This window comes from Lolium perenne, chromosome 5 (genome assembly GCF_019359855.2).
Source record: "Lolium perenne isolate Kyuss_39 chromosome 5, Kyuss_2.0, whole genome shotgun sequence".
NCBI classification, from domain to species: Eukaryota; Viridiplantae; Streptophyta; class Magnoliopsida; order Poales; family Poaceae; genus Lolium; species Lolium perenne.
The window spans coordinates 132,459,201-132,479,531 of record NC_067248.2 but is presented as its reverse complement, the minus strand read 5'-3'; the positions used below and the strand labels follow the sequence as shown (position 1 = coordinate 132,479,531).

Genomic DNA, 20,331 nt, shown 5'->3' with positions numbered 1-20,331 from the left:
GGTGGCTGCTGGAAGGGAAGAGGAAGGCTCGTGATACCATATTGGTTTTTAGGAGAACGATCGTACCCGTTAGGGTGATCGCTTGCATGTTTATATGTTAGGAAAAAAACCCCTAAGTGGTATATACAGAGTTTGTACAGTATACGATCGGAGTACTACTCCGTATCGTATAGGTACAGATATACAACTCTAACAGTCATCACCGCCTGGACAAAGGACGCCCGGCCCTCTTTGGACAGGAGCCTAGCTTTCCAGAAGGAAAGCTTCCGAGCGAGCTTGTCGATAAAGGGTTGCACATCCATCTTCTGGAGCTTGGATAGAGAGAGGGGCAACCCGAGGTATTTGCACGGGAACTCTCCAATCGGGCAGCCCAGCGCAGGGGTGACTGCTAGCAGCACCTGCTCCGTGCATCTGATGAGGATGGCCACGCTCTTGAGGAAATTAACGACTAGGCCGGATGCTTGACCAAAGCAGTCCAGGATCTCGCGTACCACCGCTAAGTCACTGATGCGAGGCTGCGCGAAGATGATGACGTCATCCACATAAAGGCGAGGCTGCGCTAAGTCGCCAGAGGCAAGGCTGCGCGAGGCGAGGACCCAGTTGAAGAACGGTGCATTTCACCTGGAACTGGTTTCTTGACACTCCTGATTATTGTTTTCACCAGAAAAGATGATCTCTGGGTACGGTCTTACCTAATATTATGTGTTGGCTAACTACCAGTGTGCACCAATATACAATTTTATACAATTTCTGACTAAAAAGTTATGTCATGATTCTACTTCATTGCTGCACTTGCTTCTATTGTAGCTACAGTCCTTCCTCTATAGTTTATGAAACTCCTGGTATGTGTTCACGACTTAAGCATCGAAAACATGAGCAAATGAAGTATGCAATGTATATACCACGACAGCTTGCTGCCTGCCAGTCTCATTCAGTTCTGGATCCATTTGTCCCTGATGCCCAAAAAATGTTCAATGGGAGAATTATTATTATTCCCAGATAATTAGGACTGTTCCATCGCAAAAAAAGGACCGTTCATAGTTACATACTACACGAATGACATGAATGCCCAAATAGCAGATACTTGAGCTCCCAAATCTGAATGTAGAACTAAGAGATATTTATTCTGAGCTTAATCCTCTGTTTATGATTCTATCTACCAAAAAAAAGGATACAATGGTGCACTGAGGTAGAACATTCGAGTAGAGATTCGGTTACATATTTCCGCAAAAAAGAGAGATTCAATTACATAGTCACCAAGCAGTAACCGATCTTTCGTCGGAGTGTGAACGAAAGAACAACAGAGAAGCGTGCCTGATTCCTGAATGACGCGGACGAGAACCAGGAAGGGAAACAGTCAACCGGCATGAACGATGCGGGAGGCGTTCCACGAGGTATCCCCGTGTCGGACCACCGCCGTGCTGCAGCATGGGCGGCGGCATGGCTGTACCAGTGGGCCTCCTACCTTCCCTCATCCCATTGTCGGGCAAAGCTAGGGTGGTGCCGGTGGCGGCGGACTTCCATTACCTGCGTGCATGGAGCTCACGCGATCAGTGCGCTCAGGATGAGTTTTCGGGGCTAGAGAAGTGGTCTGCACTGTGCGCCGGCGGATGGTGGTGGTGCAGAAGGTGGGCCTGGTGGCCTCGGAAGGTGAACTGTGTGGGCGTCTCTAAGAGCAAGTACAATAGAGTCCAGTCAGCTGACTATAAGACATTAAATAATATATTTTAGATGAGTTGGAGGAAAGAGAAGAGGAGAGAGAAGGGAGGTGGGCTACTATGCAATAGCCAGCTCTTGCATGTGCTCCTAGGCACTTTGTGAGAGTGAAAGCTGGGCCATATGTTAGTAAAGTGCTTCATTCTTATAGCCAACTATTATAGATGTTAGCTATAAGATGACTACAAATGATATGACATCTTGTTATAGCCAGCAGTTGGCTATACTATTGGAATTGCTCTAAGGCGAGCGACGTGACGGTGGTGATGGCCCTGCTTTTTGGTCGTGTGGATGGCAAGGAATAGGCCATTGGGGCTCCTGTATTTTTTTTAGATAAAGAAAATATATTAATATCAAAGCTGCAACAACAATGCAACCGCCACCGTGACAACACCTGAAATACAGACTCTTCAAAAACGGCGCCTCCAAGAAGGGAACAGTGCACCAGTGCCATCGTTGCCTGACCAAAGGTCTTAGGTTTTCACCCTGAAGATAGTCCACACTCTCAAAACAATGCCTCCAACAAGAACATTATCAGGCACAACCAGTTAAGGCCAGATCTTAGATTTTCACCCTGAGAGGTAAGACTCTGAACTTCACATATGCTGCCGCCCCCACATACATATCACTGATGCAGAGCCCGGAACACCAAGCAGATCTCTCAGCATCACGGAGACTCGAACCTCCTTTAGCGAGTCCACCAATCCGGCCTTCATGATATTCCTTCTTTTGACTTCACCATGGACCAAAAAGTCACCTGATGTCAACACAGAATAGAGCTTCGTGCCGCTCCCTCCGGAACCAAACGGTCGGAATAAAAACATGGGTGCGCGCGACTGAATACCACCTGATCCAGCAAACTGCAGGCAAAAGATGCACTGTTGTATTCGCCAGCGGAGTTTTCCTGAACTCATCTCTCCATCCAGATCAAAGCAAACTGACCTCCAGAAGATCTTCATCCTCGCATGCGAGAAACCCGAGGACCGCCACCAAAGGCAGCTTCCAGCTTGTGTTCGGGAGGCCTGGCTCTCGGACCCTGAGATACCAAGCATGGTGTGAAGGTTTTTTCGGGTTAAAGTTGAGCGTTTCGGCGGCGATACCTGCGGGTGTTGTAACCCCTCTTGTGGGCATCGTTGTGGTTACTTTCTCCACCTAGGGCTCCAGGTGAAAACCCTTGGCCGTCTGGTCTCTAGGATGGTGGCGTGTCGCGTTGTTACCTTCTTGAGAGCATCGTCGTGAAGCTCTAGTCCCTCTCAGTCTCGTTCGGTGTCTTTAGTGTCAAGTAATATAAATCGGAAGAAGTAACTTTTTGTTTATCTTAATTGTGTCTCATCACGTCATATCAGTTCTGCGGTTGTGTCTTTATTGGAAGAACAGGTACCACTTGACAGGAGTATCTCGCAATCGGCCTGCCCGGACTGGATACTGCCAAAGTATCCGGCACTCAATTCTCAAGAAAAAAAAGGTATCCGGCACTCACTAGCTTGCTGACGAGATGGATGACGAGGCCTTCTTGTCCAACTTAAATAGAATAGAGTGGCCATATTTGTCAACATTCGCACTGATTTACTCGAGACGCACAAGCAGAAATCCACCATCTGGTCAATGGTTTGCACTCACACTTGCTTCAAGATGCAATCACCTTTTTTGGTTGCCGTCTTACTTTCACAAAATCACGTGGCTCGCATATGAAACAATCTTTAACAACCGTCTGCCTCCACTATGAGAATTATGGAGAATCAAATGATCTACTCCTAGCAATAGCAAGTAGCTTCCACGAGCTTTCTTTCTAGAAACTAGTCTCTTCACCAACTGAATGAAACCACCCCTAAGTACTTAGCTTAGTTAGTTAGTAGTACAACTCAAAACATCTAACTCTGTTAGGTTGCGACCGGTTTAACAGCAATCCTCAACAACAGCTAAATTATTTGCCCTTGTGGCCCTGTTAATAAACTAGGCCACTTGAAATCAGAAGAACCACATAAGTATTGTTTGACGAGTGACTCATTTTGGCCCCGGGCTTCAGGGAGCCTGGAGTTTTAATGAAATCGGAAAGATACATTTAAAAGTTAAATCCATATGTTGTGCACAAATAAATATAGTAGATAGTTCTGCAAATATGTTAAATTATGTTAAATGATACGTTAATTTGTGGTTACGCGAGACAAATTTGTAGCTCTAAGAAGTAAAAAAAATAACTCTACTTTTCTCCACATATTCGCCTTTTTGTCCCAGCTAAATCTGTGGCTACATGATGAAACTTTGTGTATACATACTATACACATCAATGTGAACATGTATATCTTTTGGGGAATTATGAGATTTGACAATGTTGAATTCCAAAAAAATTGAGAAACATGTTCCCTAGAGGTTGGGAGCTATTATGAATTTTGTGTATGACATTTCTTTTATTATGACATGGATATGGCAAAGAGTATAATTGATTTACGCCTAAATGTATTCATGTATTGGTTGAGGCATGCACTAAACAACTCAGACCAAGATAAAAAATTACGGTTTTGCTAATTATTGGCCAACTGAGAATTAGCTTAATCCGCAATCGATTATCTGTCTTTTGAATTGATTTGTGATTCATGGTAGTCATGAGTTACAATATGGGTAGCACCTGAGAAAAATATGTCGGACCATCAGATTGCTTTATGATTCGATGAGGTCACTGAGCAAGAATTAAGTCAACCATTTGACTAAGGATTAGTCGCTCCCAGAAAATTAGTGTCACTAAATTCACTATTAGGAGTACCTATGGTTGTGGTTTTGTACCACATAAACCATGTATTTAGGAAATAATTTTGCGTAAAGATCCTGTCTTAATGGAAGAAAATGTGCCCAATATTTTTGAGGTGGGTAGTATATATTGGCTTTACGAAATGTTGAATTTCAATTTTTTTTTTGAGAAACGAGTTCCCTAGAGGTTGGTTGCTATTATGAATTTTGTGTATGACATTTCTTTTATTAAGACATGGATATCACAAAGAGTATAATTGATTTACACCTAAATGTATTCATGTATTGGTTGAGTCATGCACTAAACAACTCAGATCGAGATAGAAAATTACTGTTTTGCTAATTATCAGCCAACTAAGAATTAGTTTAATCCGCAATCGATTATCTGTTTCTTGAATTGATTCATGATTCATGCTAGTAATGAGTTACAACATGGGTTGCACCGGAGAAAAATATTTCAAGCCATCAGATTGTTTTTTACGATTCGATGAGGTCAGCTAGGCAAGAATTAAGTTAATTCTCAGTTGACTAAGGATTAGTCGCTCCCAGGAAATTAGTCTCAATTCACTCTTAGGAGTACCTATGGTTGTGATTTTGTATCACATAAACCATATATTTAGGAAAAGATTTTGCGTCAAGATCTTGTCTTAATGGAAGAAAATTGCCTAATATTTTTGAGGTGGGTAGTATATATTGGTTTTGAAATCCACCAACCTATTAATAATTATCAATAGTAAAACAAAGAGTCCTTAATTAATGTAAAAGAAACTACAAACAGGTCAATGGACCACCTAGTGAGGACTATAAACAATATCGTGAGCCGAAGTTGCGCCACCGTCCTCGCCCCACCATCACCGGAATCAGGCAAAACTTGTCGTTTTAGAGCTTGTTGTAGTAAACACACGTGAAGTCGTCGTGCTAAGGCCCAAAAGAACCAACACACGAGAGAAGCAACCATCGCCAATGATAACAACCATATATCGGAAGAGACTGACCTGAAATCACACAAGCAAACACGAAAACCGAACAGATCCCGAGAAATCCATCGGACACATGACTTCATAAGCCCTCCACCGACGCTAGACGCACAACCAAAGTGAGGATAGGACGGGAGGGGGGCTTATTCTGACGTCAGAATTTAGCTGTTGGCTCACCGTCCCAAAAAAGACATTGGGAGAACAAGTTAAACAAATAACGGAACTCTCTCGCCGACGAGAGGACGTGGTCCGTGATACGCGTACAGCACGCGTCCGTTGGGAACCCCAAGAGGAAGGTGTGATGCGTACAGCGGCAAGTTTTCCCTCAGTAAGAAACCAAGGTTTATCGAACCAGTAGGAGCCAAGAAGCACGTTGAAGGTTGATGGCGGCGAGATGTAGTGCGGCGCAACACCAGGGATTCCGGCGCCAACGTGAAACCTGCACAACACAACCAAAGTACTTTGCCCCAACGAAACAGTGAGGTTGTCAATCTCACCGGCTTGCTGTAACAAAGGATTAGATGTATAGTGTGGATGATGATTGTTTGCAGAAAACAGTAGAACAAGTATTGCAGTAGATTGTATTCGATGTAAAAGAATGGACCGGGGTCCACAGTTCACTAGAGGTGTCTCTCCCATAAGATAAATAGCATGTTGGGTGAACAAATTACAGTTGGGCAATTGACAAATAGAGAGGGCATGACCATGCACATACATGATATGATGAGTATAGTGAGATTTAATTGGGCATTACGACAAAGTACATAGACCGCTATCCAGCATGCATCTATGCCTAAAAAGTCCACCTTCAGGTTATCATCCGAACCCCTTCCAGTATTAAGTTGCAAACAACAAACAATTGCATTAAGTATGGTGCGTAATGTAATCAATAACTAAATCCTCGGACATAGCATCAATGTTTTATCCCTAGTGGCAACAGCACATCCACAACCTTAGGGGTTTCTGTCACTCCCCCAGATTCAATAGAGGCATGAACCCACTATCGAGCCTAAATACTCCCTCTTGGAGTTACAAGCATCAACTTGGCCAAAGCCTCTACTAGTAACGGAGAGCATGCAAGATCATAAACAACACATAAATAGATTGATAATCAACATAACATAGTATTCACTATTCATCGGATCCCAACAAACACAACATATAGCATTGCAGATAGATGATCTTGATCATGTTAGGCAGCTCACAAGACCCGACAATGAAGCACAATGAGGAGAAGACAACCATCTAGCTACTGCTATGGACCCATAGTCCAGGGGTGAACTACTCACTCATCACTCCGGAGACGACCATGGCGGTGAAGAGTCCTCCGGGAGATGATTCCCCTCTCCGCCAGGGTGCCGGAGGCGATCTCCTGAATCCCCCGAGATGGGATTGGCGGCGGCGGCGTCTCTGGAAGGTTTTCCGTATCGTGGCTCTCGGTACTGGAACTATTATCGACGAAGGCTTCTTATAGTCGGAGAGGTAGGTCAAGGGACGACGCGAGGGGCCCACACACTAGGCCGGCGCGGCCAGGGCCTAGGCCACGCCGCCCTAGCGTCTGGCCGCCTCGTGGCCCCACTTCGTATCATCCCCGGTCTTCTGGAAGCTTCGTGGAAAAATAAGATCCTGGGCGTTGATTTCGTCCAATTCCGAGAATATTTCCTTACTAGGATTTCTGAAACCAAAAACAGCAGAAAACAGCAACTGGCTCTTCGGCATCTCGTTAATAGGTTAGTGCCGGAAAATGCATAAATATGATATAAAGTATGCATAAAACATGTAGGTATCATCAATAATGTGGCATGGAACATAAGAAATTATCGATACGTCGGAGACGTATCAGTCCGTCACACCTCCGAGACCCCAAGGCCACCGGAGACGGAGCTGACCGGCAATGTTGCCGGCGAGTTTTTGTAGCTTGCAACTACTAAGAATTTTGAAAGGAGGGAATAATTAATTTTCGATTTTTTTTCATAAAGAATTGGCATCATTGGTGAATGATCTGCTTTATCTCCCATGATCGAGTCGGAGGCTCTCATTCTGTTCTCTCCCCTCTCTCTCTCTCCCGTGAATAGTGTTTGGGAGCTCTCCTTGGGTTTCTCCGCCCGACGCCTCTCCCCTTTTCCGCCGGCGGCTCGGCTGCTGGGCGTGAGGATGGGAGAGGAGGCCTGGGCTATAGTGTAGATAGTAGCTCTCATTCTTCTTCTCCCTGCATCGGGTGTCCAGTCACTCCGGTGTCCTGGCGCGGCATCGGGTGCTCTCTGGTGATGCGCTCCGACAACCCTCCAAGGTGGAGGCGTGGTGGTGGCTGCAGATCTGGTGAGGTCTTCCTTTATATGCGCCGCCGAGAATCTTGTCGTCCAGATCTTCTTCGGCTTCGATGTTCCTATTGTCGTCGTGGTGGTGGCGGAGGTACTGGAGCTCCTCTGGATTGGCGGTGGTGGGGTTCTTGCTGCTTCAGAGCTGCTATCTGTGCGAAATACACAGCGACGGTCGTCGCTGTGATCCTTGGCCGTAGATGCGGTCCATCTTCAACCTCCGGTATGGAGGCCATCTCGATCTTCTGCCGGTGCTCGACGCCTCCAGGGTACCAAGTGGTACGTCCCCGAGATCCTGGATGTGGTCGGTGGTCTGATCTGGTCGTCGGAAGAGAGCCATCGAGCGCGCTGCTCTCAGATCTCGGCGGTGACGTCTGGAGGTCGCCGGCGACGTGTGGCGAAGGAGCCTTAGGACCTGATTGCTTTTCCATCTTTAGTCCTAGGGTGGTTTCTAAAATAAAGAGAGGCCTTATCTTCAAATTTCAGGTTCTTAGTGCGAATGTTGTAAAGGGCCTCTTTGTAAAATGTAAACAGCCACGTGTGTTTCAATGAAAGCTCCTCCGGGGTCACTTTGACCCCTCTGTCTGTTAAAAAAAAAATCTCCTATGAGTCGTGTTTTTGTGTGTGTTGTTCTCTACTCTTACACGGTTCCAGAAAAAGGGCTGATAGGAAGTCTGATAATCAGCTATATGTTGATTAGACGTCCTCGTACCATTTATATACATTTGATAACTTTTAAATCAAAATCCTGGTTTGAATTTCAAACCAGCAATCAAACCTCCTCTGCGGCTTTGCCGGTGGGGGCACCGCCGCACCGGCGCAGTGCCCAACGGCTGGCCCCCCACCTCCCGCTCCAATCACATCGCATCCCCTAAACTAATCGCACTCAAAACTAAGCAAATCCACGCCCAAAACTTTGACAGTACTGATATGGGCTCGTACTAGCATCGATCAATGAATGCAGCGTCAGCACGGCTGCAGAGGAGCGACCCCGATCCGCTCCGGCGAGCTCCCGAGGCCGCCGCCATGGCCGCGGAGAGCTGCCACTCCCGCAGCATCTCGTGGTTCGTCAAGTCCTGCATCCCCGCTGACCCCTCCCGTCACATCTCCGTCCCCGCTCCCATGCCCGTCCCAATCACCGCCCCTGCTCCTGCTCCGTCCACTACCACCTTCTGCCCCCCCGCCCAACCACCGCCGCCGCCCATCTCCTCCCTGCCCGACGACCTCATCCTGGAGTGCCTCGTCCGCGTGCCGCGAGCCTCCCTCCCGCCGCTCCCCGCCGTCGGCCGCCGCTTCGCCGACCTCCTCGCGTCCCACGCCTTCCTCCAGCTCCGCCGCGCGCGCGGCCTGCTCCAGCCGTCCCTGCTCGCCCTCTCCGTCCCCGACCACGGCGGCGGCGCCTTCGCCCAGGCCCTGCTCCACTTCCGCCCAGGCCAGCCGCAGCAGGTCCAGGTCTCCGCTCTCCCGCTCCCGCCGGCCCTGCTGCACTGCGGCGGGTCCGTGTTCGCGCACGCGCGCGCCGTCGCGCTGGGCCGCGACGTCTTCCTCGTCGGCCGCGGCGCCACGCTGCGGGTGGACGCACTCACGGGCGCGGCGCGCGCCTGCGCGCCCACGCTCTTCCCGCGCAAGAAGTTCGCGGCGGCCGCCGTGGGCGGCCGGATCTACGTCGCCGGCGGCTCCGCGCGCACGGCCGCGGTCGAGGAGTACGACCCGGCGGCCGACGCGTGGCGCGTCGTCGCCGAGGCGCCGCGGCGGAGGTACGGGTGCGCCGGGGCCGGGGCGGGCGGCGTGTTCTACGTCGCCGGCGGGGTCGCCGTGTCCGGCGACGGCGCGCGGGCTCTCGAGGCGCACGTGTGCGCCGGGTCCGTGGACGCGCTGCACGTGGCGTCCGGCGCCTGGGCGCGCCCGCGGGCGCTCCCCGGCGGCGGCTGCGTGGTCGGCGCCTGCGGCGTCGGTGACCATCTCTACGTGGTGGCCAGCCACGCGGTGGAGCTCTCCTTCTGGAGATGGCACGGCGGCGCTGGCCGAGGCAGCGACCTCAGGGCTGGCGGCGGGTGGGTTGCGCTGGAGGCGCCGCCCATGCCGAGGGGATCAGTGGGGCTTGGCATGGCTGTGCGGGTGGCCATGGTTGGCATCGGGCTTGAGACCGTGACAGCCGTGATGAGCGCGGCGGCCGTGAGGGGCCACAATGCGGCGGTGGCCTGCCCGTTCGAGGGGATGGTCCTGGCCTACGACATCGCCGGCGGCAAGTGGATCCGCGCGCCGGACCTGCCGCACGGGTTCCGGCGGGCCGCCTGCGCCGGCGTTGAGTGCTGACAGCGTCGGTCAATGACATCTCTGCTTGTTCGGTAGGTTCGACGCGCGTAACACGACGCGATCTTGGGGTTGTTTGATTTGATTGTATTGTTTGTGAACAATTGGCGGATTGATTCGAGTAGTATTCAGTTTACCGAATTAAGCAGCGCCATGGTCCTTGACACGAGTTCCATGCCTTCTCCCTGTGTGTCTTGACTTCTGTGTGTCTGCAGATATTGGACTAATTCAGAAAGTCCAGTTTCTGATAAGTTAGCCTAGTAATCCCTGACCGATCAAGTTGCTTCGGACATGTGATCCAGTAATGGCGTCATGTTTTTGCCAATCGTAGCCACATGCAGGATTCGTGCTTTCAAGAAAACAAAGATCATGGCAACACACACTGTGCTATGATTCCATCTCTTCAAGACAAAGGAAGCAATCAGCCAGATCATCTTGAAGGCCATGCCTAACTCTCATGTCCGACGTCCATAATCTATGTTGGATAGCCAACCACATGAGGGCATGTTTGATTCATAGAAATGCTGACGAAAACTATAGAAATAGGGGAATAATGACACGATTCATTCATTCAATTCAAAAGAATAAAGCATAAAAAAGTATAGGATTTTTGCCTTTGGTTTAGATTTCATAGGGAAATCAAGGAAATCCAATAATTCATTCAATCTAAGAGCATCTCCAGCCGCGTCCCCCAAAGCGTCCCCCAAAGGGATTTGGGGCGCGCCGGACCAAAAAACCGTTCCAGCCGCGTCCCCCAAAGCCCATTTTGGTCCGGCGCGCCCCGATACGGTGTCCGGCGCCCCGAGCCCGTCCCCGTCCCACAGGGGACGCACCGGGGACGCTGGACACACCGAAAAGCGAGGCGGGAGTGGCGGGGCCGACTCGTCAGTGGCACAATAAATTTTAACCTAACCGTCGCCTACCTCGCGACGGAAGTTATTTGCGAGCAGCGACGGTGCAGTTCCCGCAGAGCCGCAGCGACGCGTCCCGTTGATGACGCGTAAAGCACACGCCCGTTGGGAACCCCAAGTGGAAGGTGTGATGCGTACAGCAGCAAGTTTCCCTCGGTAAGAAACCAAGGTTTATCGAACCAGTAGGAGTCAAGGAACACGTGAAGGTCGTTGGCGGAGGAGTGTAGTGCGGCGCAACACCAGAGATTCCGGTGCCAACGTGGAACCTGCACAACACAATCAAAATACTTTGCCCCAACTTAACAGTGAGGTTGTCAATCTCACCGGCTTGCTGTAAACAAATGATTAAATGTATAGTGTGGAAAATGATGTTTGTTTGCGAAGAACAGTAAAGAACAATGCTTGCAGTAGATTGTATTCAGATGTAAAAGAATGGATCGGGGTCCACAGTTCACTAGTGGTGTCTCTCCAATAAGAAATAACATGTTGGGTGAACAAATTACAGTTGGGCAATTGACCAATAGAGAGGGCATAACAATGCACATACATATCACGATGACTAATATGAGATTTAATCAGGGCATTACGACAAAGTACATAGACCGCTATCCAGCATGCATCTATGCCTAAAATTGATCAGAACCTATAATAGAATCCATTTTTAGATAACCAATAGCCACAACTGGTATCAAGTAGTCCACTATTGGATTATTTGTACCAAGAAGTTGTGAATAAATAAAATTTTGTTAGCCAAATAACAATGACCTATAATCATTTAGTCAAAGGATTCACATTGGATGTCCACAATTGAGTGGATATACCACAAACATTCTTCACGAGACCTTAGAAGAAGTGCAAACCATAAGTTAGACCTAGACCAATATTCTAATCATAAGTTCAATAGTTGGAAGAAAAGGAGTTGAAGACAATAAGAAAACTCAAAGGGGTAGAGTAAAGATGGAGATGGATGTACAATAACTCAATATTTTGAGCAAGATAGAAGAAGAAGGTCTGAACTGAAAGGTAGTTCGATCTTATTTTCATAAGATTGTTGAACACCACTTTCAGAAGGATGTCAGACCCGAAGCCGAGATTCATACCTCGAGGAAGTAAGAGTGGACTATAACTTGAGAAAGTGAGTAAGATTTACTCAGAAGTACGATAGCTCAAGTAAACAAAGGTTAATGAAGTTGGACGAAGGAAATACCGAAGACCAAACAAAGCTTTAAAAAGGCCAAAGACCGAAGGATATTGACTATACCAAAACTAAAGACTAATAGAATGATTCCTTTCATGGAACCTAAATAAACCAAAATAGTTGTAGGTATCAACTATAAACCATGATCGGATGGACTAAATGAGTCTAATCCATTCTTAAGGAAATAAACCATCACGACCATTTCCATGGTCAGTACCTTACCAAGTACCATTATTGCACTTTTGGTAGTAAGGGAAAACAAAGACTTATTTTACCAATTAGGAGTATATTATCAAATTAGTCTTCAGTTAAGACTAGCAGCACCAGAAGAAGTCCCATCATTGAATCTTCAATGAGAAAGGAAACAAGCTTATAAAGTTGAAAGAAATCAAATAATTAAAGTTAGAAGCCATGGCTCAGAGACAGGTATTATTAGATTCCAGAGAAAAATCATAGAACTGGACTAAGGAACTAATGTTCAGAGACAAACCCTAATGGATTCCAGGAAGAATCTGGACAAGGGATATATTCAAATATATCCAACAAGATCAATACGGAGTTCGAGAAAAGTCGTAGTCTGCACAAGTCAGATCCACACTCCGAAACATGAGAGAGTTCAAACTTCGAGGACGAAGTTTAGTTTAAGGGGTAGAGACTGTAATATCCCAGGTATTGGGGTTACAAAATTAGAGGAAACAGATGTGTGCATTGCATTCATGCATAGAAAATCTAGGGAATTTTCGCGCTTTAAAGTAAAACAGTCACAGTAACTGAAGTTTCACTTGACCTTGGTGGAATTGAAGTAGCTCATCAAGTCAAGCGCTATAAACCACAATGTGACTATGCTAAAACCTTGTTTTGGGTAGAGATGATTTGATCTAAGGGGTTAGACCAAATGGAATTAAATCTAACACAACAACACTTCAGTCAATGATCCATTGCTTGATCTTATAACAGATCATAATATGGTAATCACTGCCATAACATAAGAACATCTGTTCAATTACAAACCAAGTAATAATAAAATGGAGAAACCATTCTTGACTAGCTTCTCCATGTCTTAAACTAATCCTTGATCCTACCATGATACCTCATGGTATCCGTTCCACTTCAACATTGGAATTATAACAAGGAGATCCACTCTAGAAGTATATATTCTTCTCTATTACATATTATTATACATCAAACCTAGAGAGGTGAGAGTTTTATATTAATTATTAAAGAAACAATAACAAACCTTGAGCTAAACCATGGATATACATCCAAGTAATCACAACATCATCTTCAAGAGGAACCCTAGGATATTATTCAAGACCTTCCCTAGAGAGAGAACCCATTTATGTTAACCATAGATATTGGTGACTACATCATTATCTTCGGAGAATAACCTTAGGTTAGAATTGAAGTCCTTCCCAAATGAGAGAGAGCATTCATATCAATCCTAGCTTTACCTAATTAAGAATAAAGGACAAACATTGAACTAAAGCATTAGGTTGTAAACCATTTCATCTTGGAGTGGTGAGATAACTTAATATTACATGGAATAATACCATATCCATGAATTGAGAAAGTAAGGAGGAGATTAATTCAACCAAGATAGCCAAGTGGAGTCCTAGCCTAGATACCTAAGGAAATATTAAGTATACCATAAACCCTAGAATAACTATTCCTATGAAAGAGAGATCAAGCTTTGGTGCTACACTCAAGTTAATTGAGGCAACACTTGAAATTGGAGGGAGAGAACTATCCATATACCAGAGGATTATATCATCATTGTTTTAGTAGAATCCTAACAGAATATCTCAGGTATTCTCCTGGGATATAAGTTAGTGAGGTAACCATAGTATTCCCATCCTATAAAGTAAAGTAGAAGTGCTATATCCTAGTTGATCAAGACAACACTTGATCATGGAAGTGAAAACCCATTCCCTTAGAAATACTTTAGGAAGCTAAACCTTGATCATTATAAATTGAGTAATGATCATAAACCTTAGAATTTGAGGTAGGAAATATTAAAGAACAAGGTGATCATGTCTAATACATGATCATACTTTAGAGAAATGTGAGGATAAGTTAAACCCTAATATTATAAGAAGATATCAACTCTTCCATAAAATAATAAGGGAACCACTAGCAAACCTAAAACCATTTCCAATATATTAAGTAGAGAAACAACTGAATAGCAACAAACCTTGTATGGTTCAGCCCCTATAACAATCCCAAGGATCTTGGATTGAATCATCCTATTAGTGGTGAGGAAGAGCAACCCTAGATAATTCAACAAGAGGTCCACCTACATTTAGAACCAATGCCCTATCCCAACTTTAACTTATGTATCACATAGGGATCACAAGTATAATCCTAGAACCATGCCTAAGCTTGAATATGAGTAGGGCATTATTTAGTCAAACCTGAAATGAATCAAAATAACAACTTAACATATCTTCCAAGCCATGCCTATGTAGGTGCCACTAACTAGTGTTTCCAAATAAATAGTAGTCTCATGAGAGGAATAAGATCCACCTTAACCATATTAAACTAAGGGTTTAGAAGATGACAATAATACTTTAAAATAACCTTAAACAATTCTCCAAATCCTTATCAATCATGAGCACATGAAATAATGTCATAAGATCATATTCTCAAATGAGAAACTAAGCAATGGGATCACCATACATTAATCAATTCTTGCAAGATAAAATAAGGTAAACATATCATCTATTATTATTCAAAAGTATTATAAAAACCTGTTGAATCTAAAAAGAAAGAGAATGAAAATCATATATGTTGGCATACCTATTCAAAAATATTATGTATGATGAACTTGTCACTACATTAGAAATCAAAAGAGCATGTCTCAAGTTGTAATTAGTATTTTGGAGAAAATTGCTATACCAAAGTAATTACAAATACCTGCAAACAGAAATTGAATTCAAAATATGAAATTCAATCAATGCAATTGAAAACAGAAAATTAAATAAATAGAAAAAGAAGAGGAGAAGGCTTACCAGATTACCTGGCCGTGTAGCCCACCAGCACAGCCCAGAGGAGTCCAACAGCAGCCCATCAGCGCCAGCCCACGCGCCAGCCCAATCGCCCAGAAGCGGTCCAACCCACTTACCCCTTCACTTCACCTCACGGGAGGAGGCGTCGTCTTCAACCTCTCCTCCTCCGCATGGACGACAGCACGATGAAGCCACGTCCTCGACGCCGATAAGCACAAGCTGGACGCACGCCTCGTTCCAAAGCCCTAGCACATGGCCGTGGAGTCCGCAGACTGTCGGACCATCAAGATTCGGGCACCGAAAACCCTAGCCGCACTCCACCGTATCCTGGCCGCTCGTCGCCGACGACTCGTCGTCGTTCCAGACCACCTCAAGGCGTATAAAAGCACCAGAATGACCGCCGTGCCATCCTTGTTCACCTCCGCCCAACCAATCTCTCTGAGTCCCTTTCTATTCATCGATTTCACCTGGAAATCATCACCGGCGTCGAGCCAGAACCCGACGATTGGAGACGCCCCAGCATCCGAGAGGAGGTCGAGGAGGTGCGCCTCGACGTGTAGATCCTTTGGGAGAAGGCACGCATCCGGGGAAGCTAGGGAGAGGCCCAATTTCACCAGCCCCTTCTGCAGCACCTCGCCGGAAATGGCGATTTCCTGGCCGCCTTCGTCAACGATCGACGCCATCAACCATACCTTGAGAACCAGGGTGAGCATACATGTTCATAGCCATCTTATTTAGGTATTTTCATCAACCGTAGCGTGAGATTCGATTCCTCGCCGGAGCACACCACCGCGGAGCTCATTGCCGGAGCTAGCTCTGGTGGTCCCTTCACACAACCAACACTACCAGTAGCTTCCCTATCCACTGCTGGTTCGAACGGAACCAAAATCGCGCTCTCCCGTGCCCTAAATGGGGTTGACCAGATGTAAACCCTAGCTCCAAACCTCAGAGACATTAACCTTACCTATCCATGCTTAGCATCACACCATTGTGATGAACCTAAATAGCAACCAGGCTTATTATCTTGCATTACCTAACCATACTCCACTAAACCCTATTAGTATAAGATAATCAATAATCATCCTACTTAGGAATTGACAAGGTGTCAACTTGTCAATGCCTATGGATTGTAGGCTAGGGTTTAGTTGGAAGTAGAGGGTAAGTAGATCTCGAAGGTTTCAGCCGAAAAGTACTCGACGATTATGAAAACTAGGGTTTGTAGACAATGATTTGATCCTCTCTTCGTCCCTCGACTCCCCCTTTATATAGGAGGTGGAGCCGAGGGATTCGTGCTATACAAGTTACAGAGTCCGGGACGGTTTCTAACTCATCCCGCCAGATTATAAATAACACTTCCTATTACAACTCCTGACTTTCCTTGATATATCTTGGGCTCCCGAATTTTCTTATTCTTCGGGTAGTGGGCCTTCAGTAAACCCCGGGTACTATCTTCGGCAGGCCCATTTGGGATGCCTATGTCAGTAGCCCCCGAGATTTTGCCTGAATCGTAGAATCAGGGAAAATCTCCACTGTTTATTTTTATTCGAAAGCTTCAACTTTTTTATATTTCTTCACATAAAATTCTATATTGTACAGGGATAATGGTAGTTGGGGCTAGTTCATCTGACGGATCAGGTACTAGTTAACTGCTCTAGTGGCAATCCGCAAAAACCTACTTCAAGATCACGTCCCTGGACATGATCTCGGGATACTGGTGTAAACTTCGACAGGTGCCGCTTAAGGTCTTACCATTCTGTCGAGTCCCAGTCAAATTTATCGGGTACCTAACGCGTCCGTTAGGATTTTTCTTCGTATCTGTTGATACGGATAAAGGTAGCAGAGCGCAGTCTTTGGCGATGCCACGCCCAGCAGAACGGATCTGGGGTCTTACCTTCGCAAATTTGCGGCATTCAGAAATTGATCGCAACTTCGGCGTTCTAAGAATATATTGTCGAGTGCTTTTCCGGCTGTTGGAATGGCACATTTTATCGAGTCAATTTTGACTTATATTGTTCTCCCGATGGGAGTATATGTAGAGTTAATTATAACTCGAAATATACTCTCTTGCTTTTCTATCTTTTATTTTTGAACTTCATCGGATACGCGAACAGCGTTCCCGATGGGAGTAGCCCCCGAGGCTACAACCAAGAACTTGTGCTTGGTTGTAGGCTCGACATTTTAGTCCACCTTGTCGCTATATTGTCATTATTTCCCAATATGATCTCTCTCTTCTTCTTCTTTTTTTTATCTCTCGGGTGCGCGAACAGCGCTCCCGATGGGAGTAGCCCCCGAGGCTACAGCCAAGGACTTGTGCTTGGTTGTAGGCTCCCGCAATTTCTATATTGTCATACTCGAAATTTTACTTTTTGTCGAAGTAGCCCCCGAGCATTTGGGCAAAAACTTGTATTTGATCAAAGGCTCCCGAATAATTCTCCCTGTCGCCAATCTTCTTTTATTTTCCTTGTCGACATGCTTCCCTTAACCAAATTTACTTCATCCCTGTTGAATAGTCGTGATTTTTCTGCCCTGTGGGTCCATTGCTTCCACCACGTTGACACGTCGTGCAAGTGGGGGACACACGTCTTCCGCTTTTTCTGGCGCACGTACGGTAACGCCTATCTCAGTAAAAATACCTTTTTACCCTTGTATCTAGGAGATCTTTTTTCACCACACGATTTCTTCATCCAACGGCGCACTGCTTCACCCGATTCTTATATAAACCTTTCTTCAACCTCCGTTCATCCCCTCGCTTGCGCCGCTCATCTGTTCCTCTTCGCAAAAGCTTCCCCTGCGCCCAACTCTCTCTGATCGTCCGCACTCACGAGCATTGCTCTGCCCATTGCCGTTGATGCCACCGCGCACGCGACTCACTCGCCACAAGATTCGAATCCAAGATGGCCGCCGAGGATCTTGAGTGGGAGAGATCTAAAATCTCCAACCAGGACATCAACACGCTGAAGAGGCTTGGCCTCATGAAGAAGGAAGATGCCATCCGCTTTCCCAGCGAAGAAAGCTACCCCAAGCCTCCAATGGAGTACCGGGTTAGTTTTGTTGATCACCTTATCCGTGGTCTTTCGACCCCAATTCACGATTTCCTCCGCGGCCTTCTTTTTGTTTATGGGATTCAACTGCACCAGTTGACCCCCAATTCCATCCTTCACATTTCTATTTTCATCACACTTTGCGAATGCTTCCTCGGAATCCCTCCCAATTGGGCTCTGTGGAAACGCATTTTCTGCCTCCGCCGCAATGGCTCCCACAACGTCACTTATAACATAGGTGGCGTTGTTATCTGTGTTAAATGCGATGTCGATTATTTCGACGTCAAATTTCCTGATTATGTCCAAGGATGGCGCAAAAAGTGGCTCTATATTCACGAAGAAAGCGCCAACTCCGTTGAACACAACATAGTTCCTTTCGACGGAAGTGCCAGAATTCAGCGCCGCCGCTCCTGGGATGCCGAAGCTTCTGAGGAAGAGAAAAAGGCGACAGAGGCACTCATGTCTCGTATTCATCAGCTTCAAAACACTCGAGGCAAAGAGCTGTCTGGTGTTCAAATCACTGCCTACTTCCTTAGGATTAGAGTGCAGCCTCTTCAGGCTCGCAAAAATCCCCTTTGGACGTACTCTGGCAAAAACGACGCCAACAGAATCTCCAACGATCTTTCTGTAAAGGACTTGGAGAAATTGGTTCGAAGAGTTTCTCGACTAGCGAAGAAGGATCCTATTCCCTCCTCTTGTCAAGTAGAACCATACAGTGCTTCCAATCCTCTTCCCGAGGTATTTTGTCTTCTCGAGTTTTTGTCTTGTTCTAAACTTTTCCTTGCATCTCATTGTATTGGTATCTCGCTGATTTTCTTTTGTCGCTATTTTCTTGCAGAACCATCCTACTATGGCTTCCCTTCCTCCTCTTCCTGAGGATGGAGAAGTCGAAGAACAGGCCATCATTGCCGAAGATACTCAAGGTTCTTCTATTCCTGAAAGTGAAGTCGCGGGTTCTCACAAATCTGCGGCTTCTCACGAAAAAGAAGTTGAGTCTGAAGCCAGTGAGTCAACGCAATCCCTTCCTCCTGCTGTTTCTCCCAGGAACAAAAGGAAAAGGACTGATGCCGAGGATTCTGGCACTTCTAAGGCTGAAGAAGTTGTTCCTTCTCATCCGAAGGCAGCTTACGATCCTTATGTTGAATCCCTCGTCAGCTCGTAAGTCGTCTTTATTTCTCCCCTTCCTTTCTTTTTTTTTTTTTTTTTACTCGAAATATTTATCTTGTCTTGCTTTTTATGCTGCCGATTTTTTGATCAACAGTGATGACGAGGAAGAAGTACCAACTACTGACGTGGCTCCTCGGACAAGCACGTCACGTACTGTAGTTGCTTCAGACACGCTAGTTGAAGGAGAAGAAACCTCGCCTCCTCAACAAAACGTCGTCACTACTACTCCACCATCAAGCCCCCTTGCTCCTTCACCAAAAAGGACAAGGGTTGAAAAGATTGTTGAACCTGCCCCTCAGTTGGGCAGTTCGTCGACTCTGCTCTTAGATGATGTAAGCTTGTCGACATCTATATTTTCCTTATTTTGTTTTTTCACACCTTTTCTCTTTTTCATGCCGATGTTTCTCTTGCTGTGTTCACCTTGAACAGCCTATGATCAAAGATCTTCTCCGCATCGGTTCCCAATTTATTGGATACCGTGAATACGCTAATAGAGTCGAAGGTAACAACTTTTATACTTGCTGTTTTTCCTTGATTTTTTACTCCTGTTGCTTTTCGCGATTTTGATCTTTCTTCTCTCTCTTTTCCATATGTCGACAGAGAAACTTGCAGAGGCCAACGAACGCGCCAACGCACTTGCTCGAAAACTTGAGCAAAGTGAGGCGGCTCGCAAGAAAGCCGAACTCGCTGCTAGCAAAGCCGAGGCCGAAGCTGATGAAGCCAAGGCGAAAGCTGCTGGTGTCGAGGAAGCTGAGAAAAAACTTGAGGATGCTACAGCTGCCTTGGATGAGCACAAGGCTGCAAGCTTCTCGTGAAGAAGGAATCCTCAAGCGCCTGAAAACTTCAGTCGCCGCACTTTCGGTAATTTTCTTGATCCCTTCTATTTCTATGAGAATCGTTGTTTCTTGTCTTTTCACTAATGCTTTGTTTCCTTGACAGC

At 46.2% G+C, this 20,331-nt stretch overlaps 1 protein-coding gene across 1 annotated transcript; it reads left to right on the top strand.

The window, feature by feature from the left end:
* Nucleotides 1-8,676: 8,676 nt before the first annotated feature.
* LOC127299910 (F-box/kelch-repeat protein At5g26960) lies at nt 8,677-10,235 on the top strand. The gene has a single exon (XM_051329944.1). It carries the CDS (start codon nt 8,711-8,713, stop codon nt 10,070-10,072), a length of 1,362 nt encoding a protein of 453 aa, XP_051185904.1. The 5' UTR covers nt 8,677-8,710; the 3' UTR covers nt 10,073-10,235.
* The last annotated feature ends 10,096 nt before the right edge of the window (nt 10,236-20,331 follow it).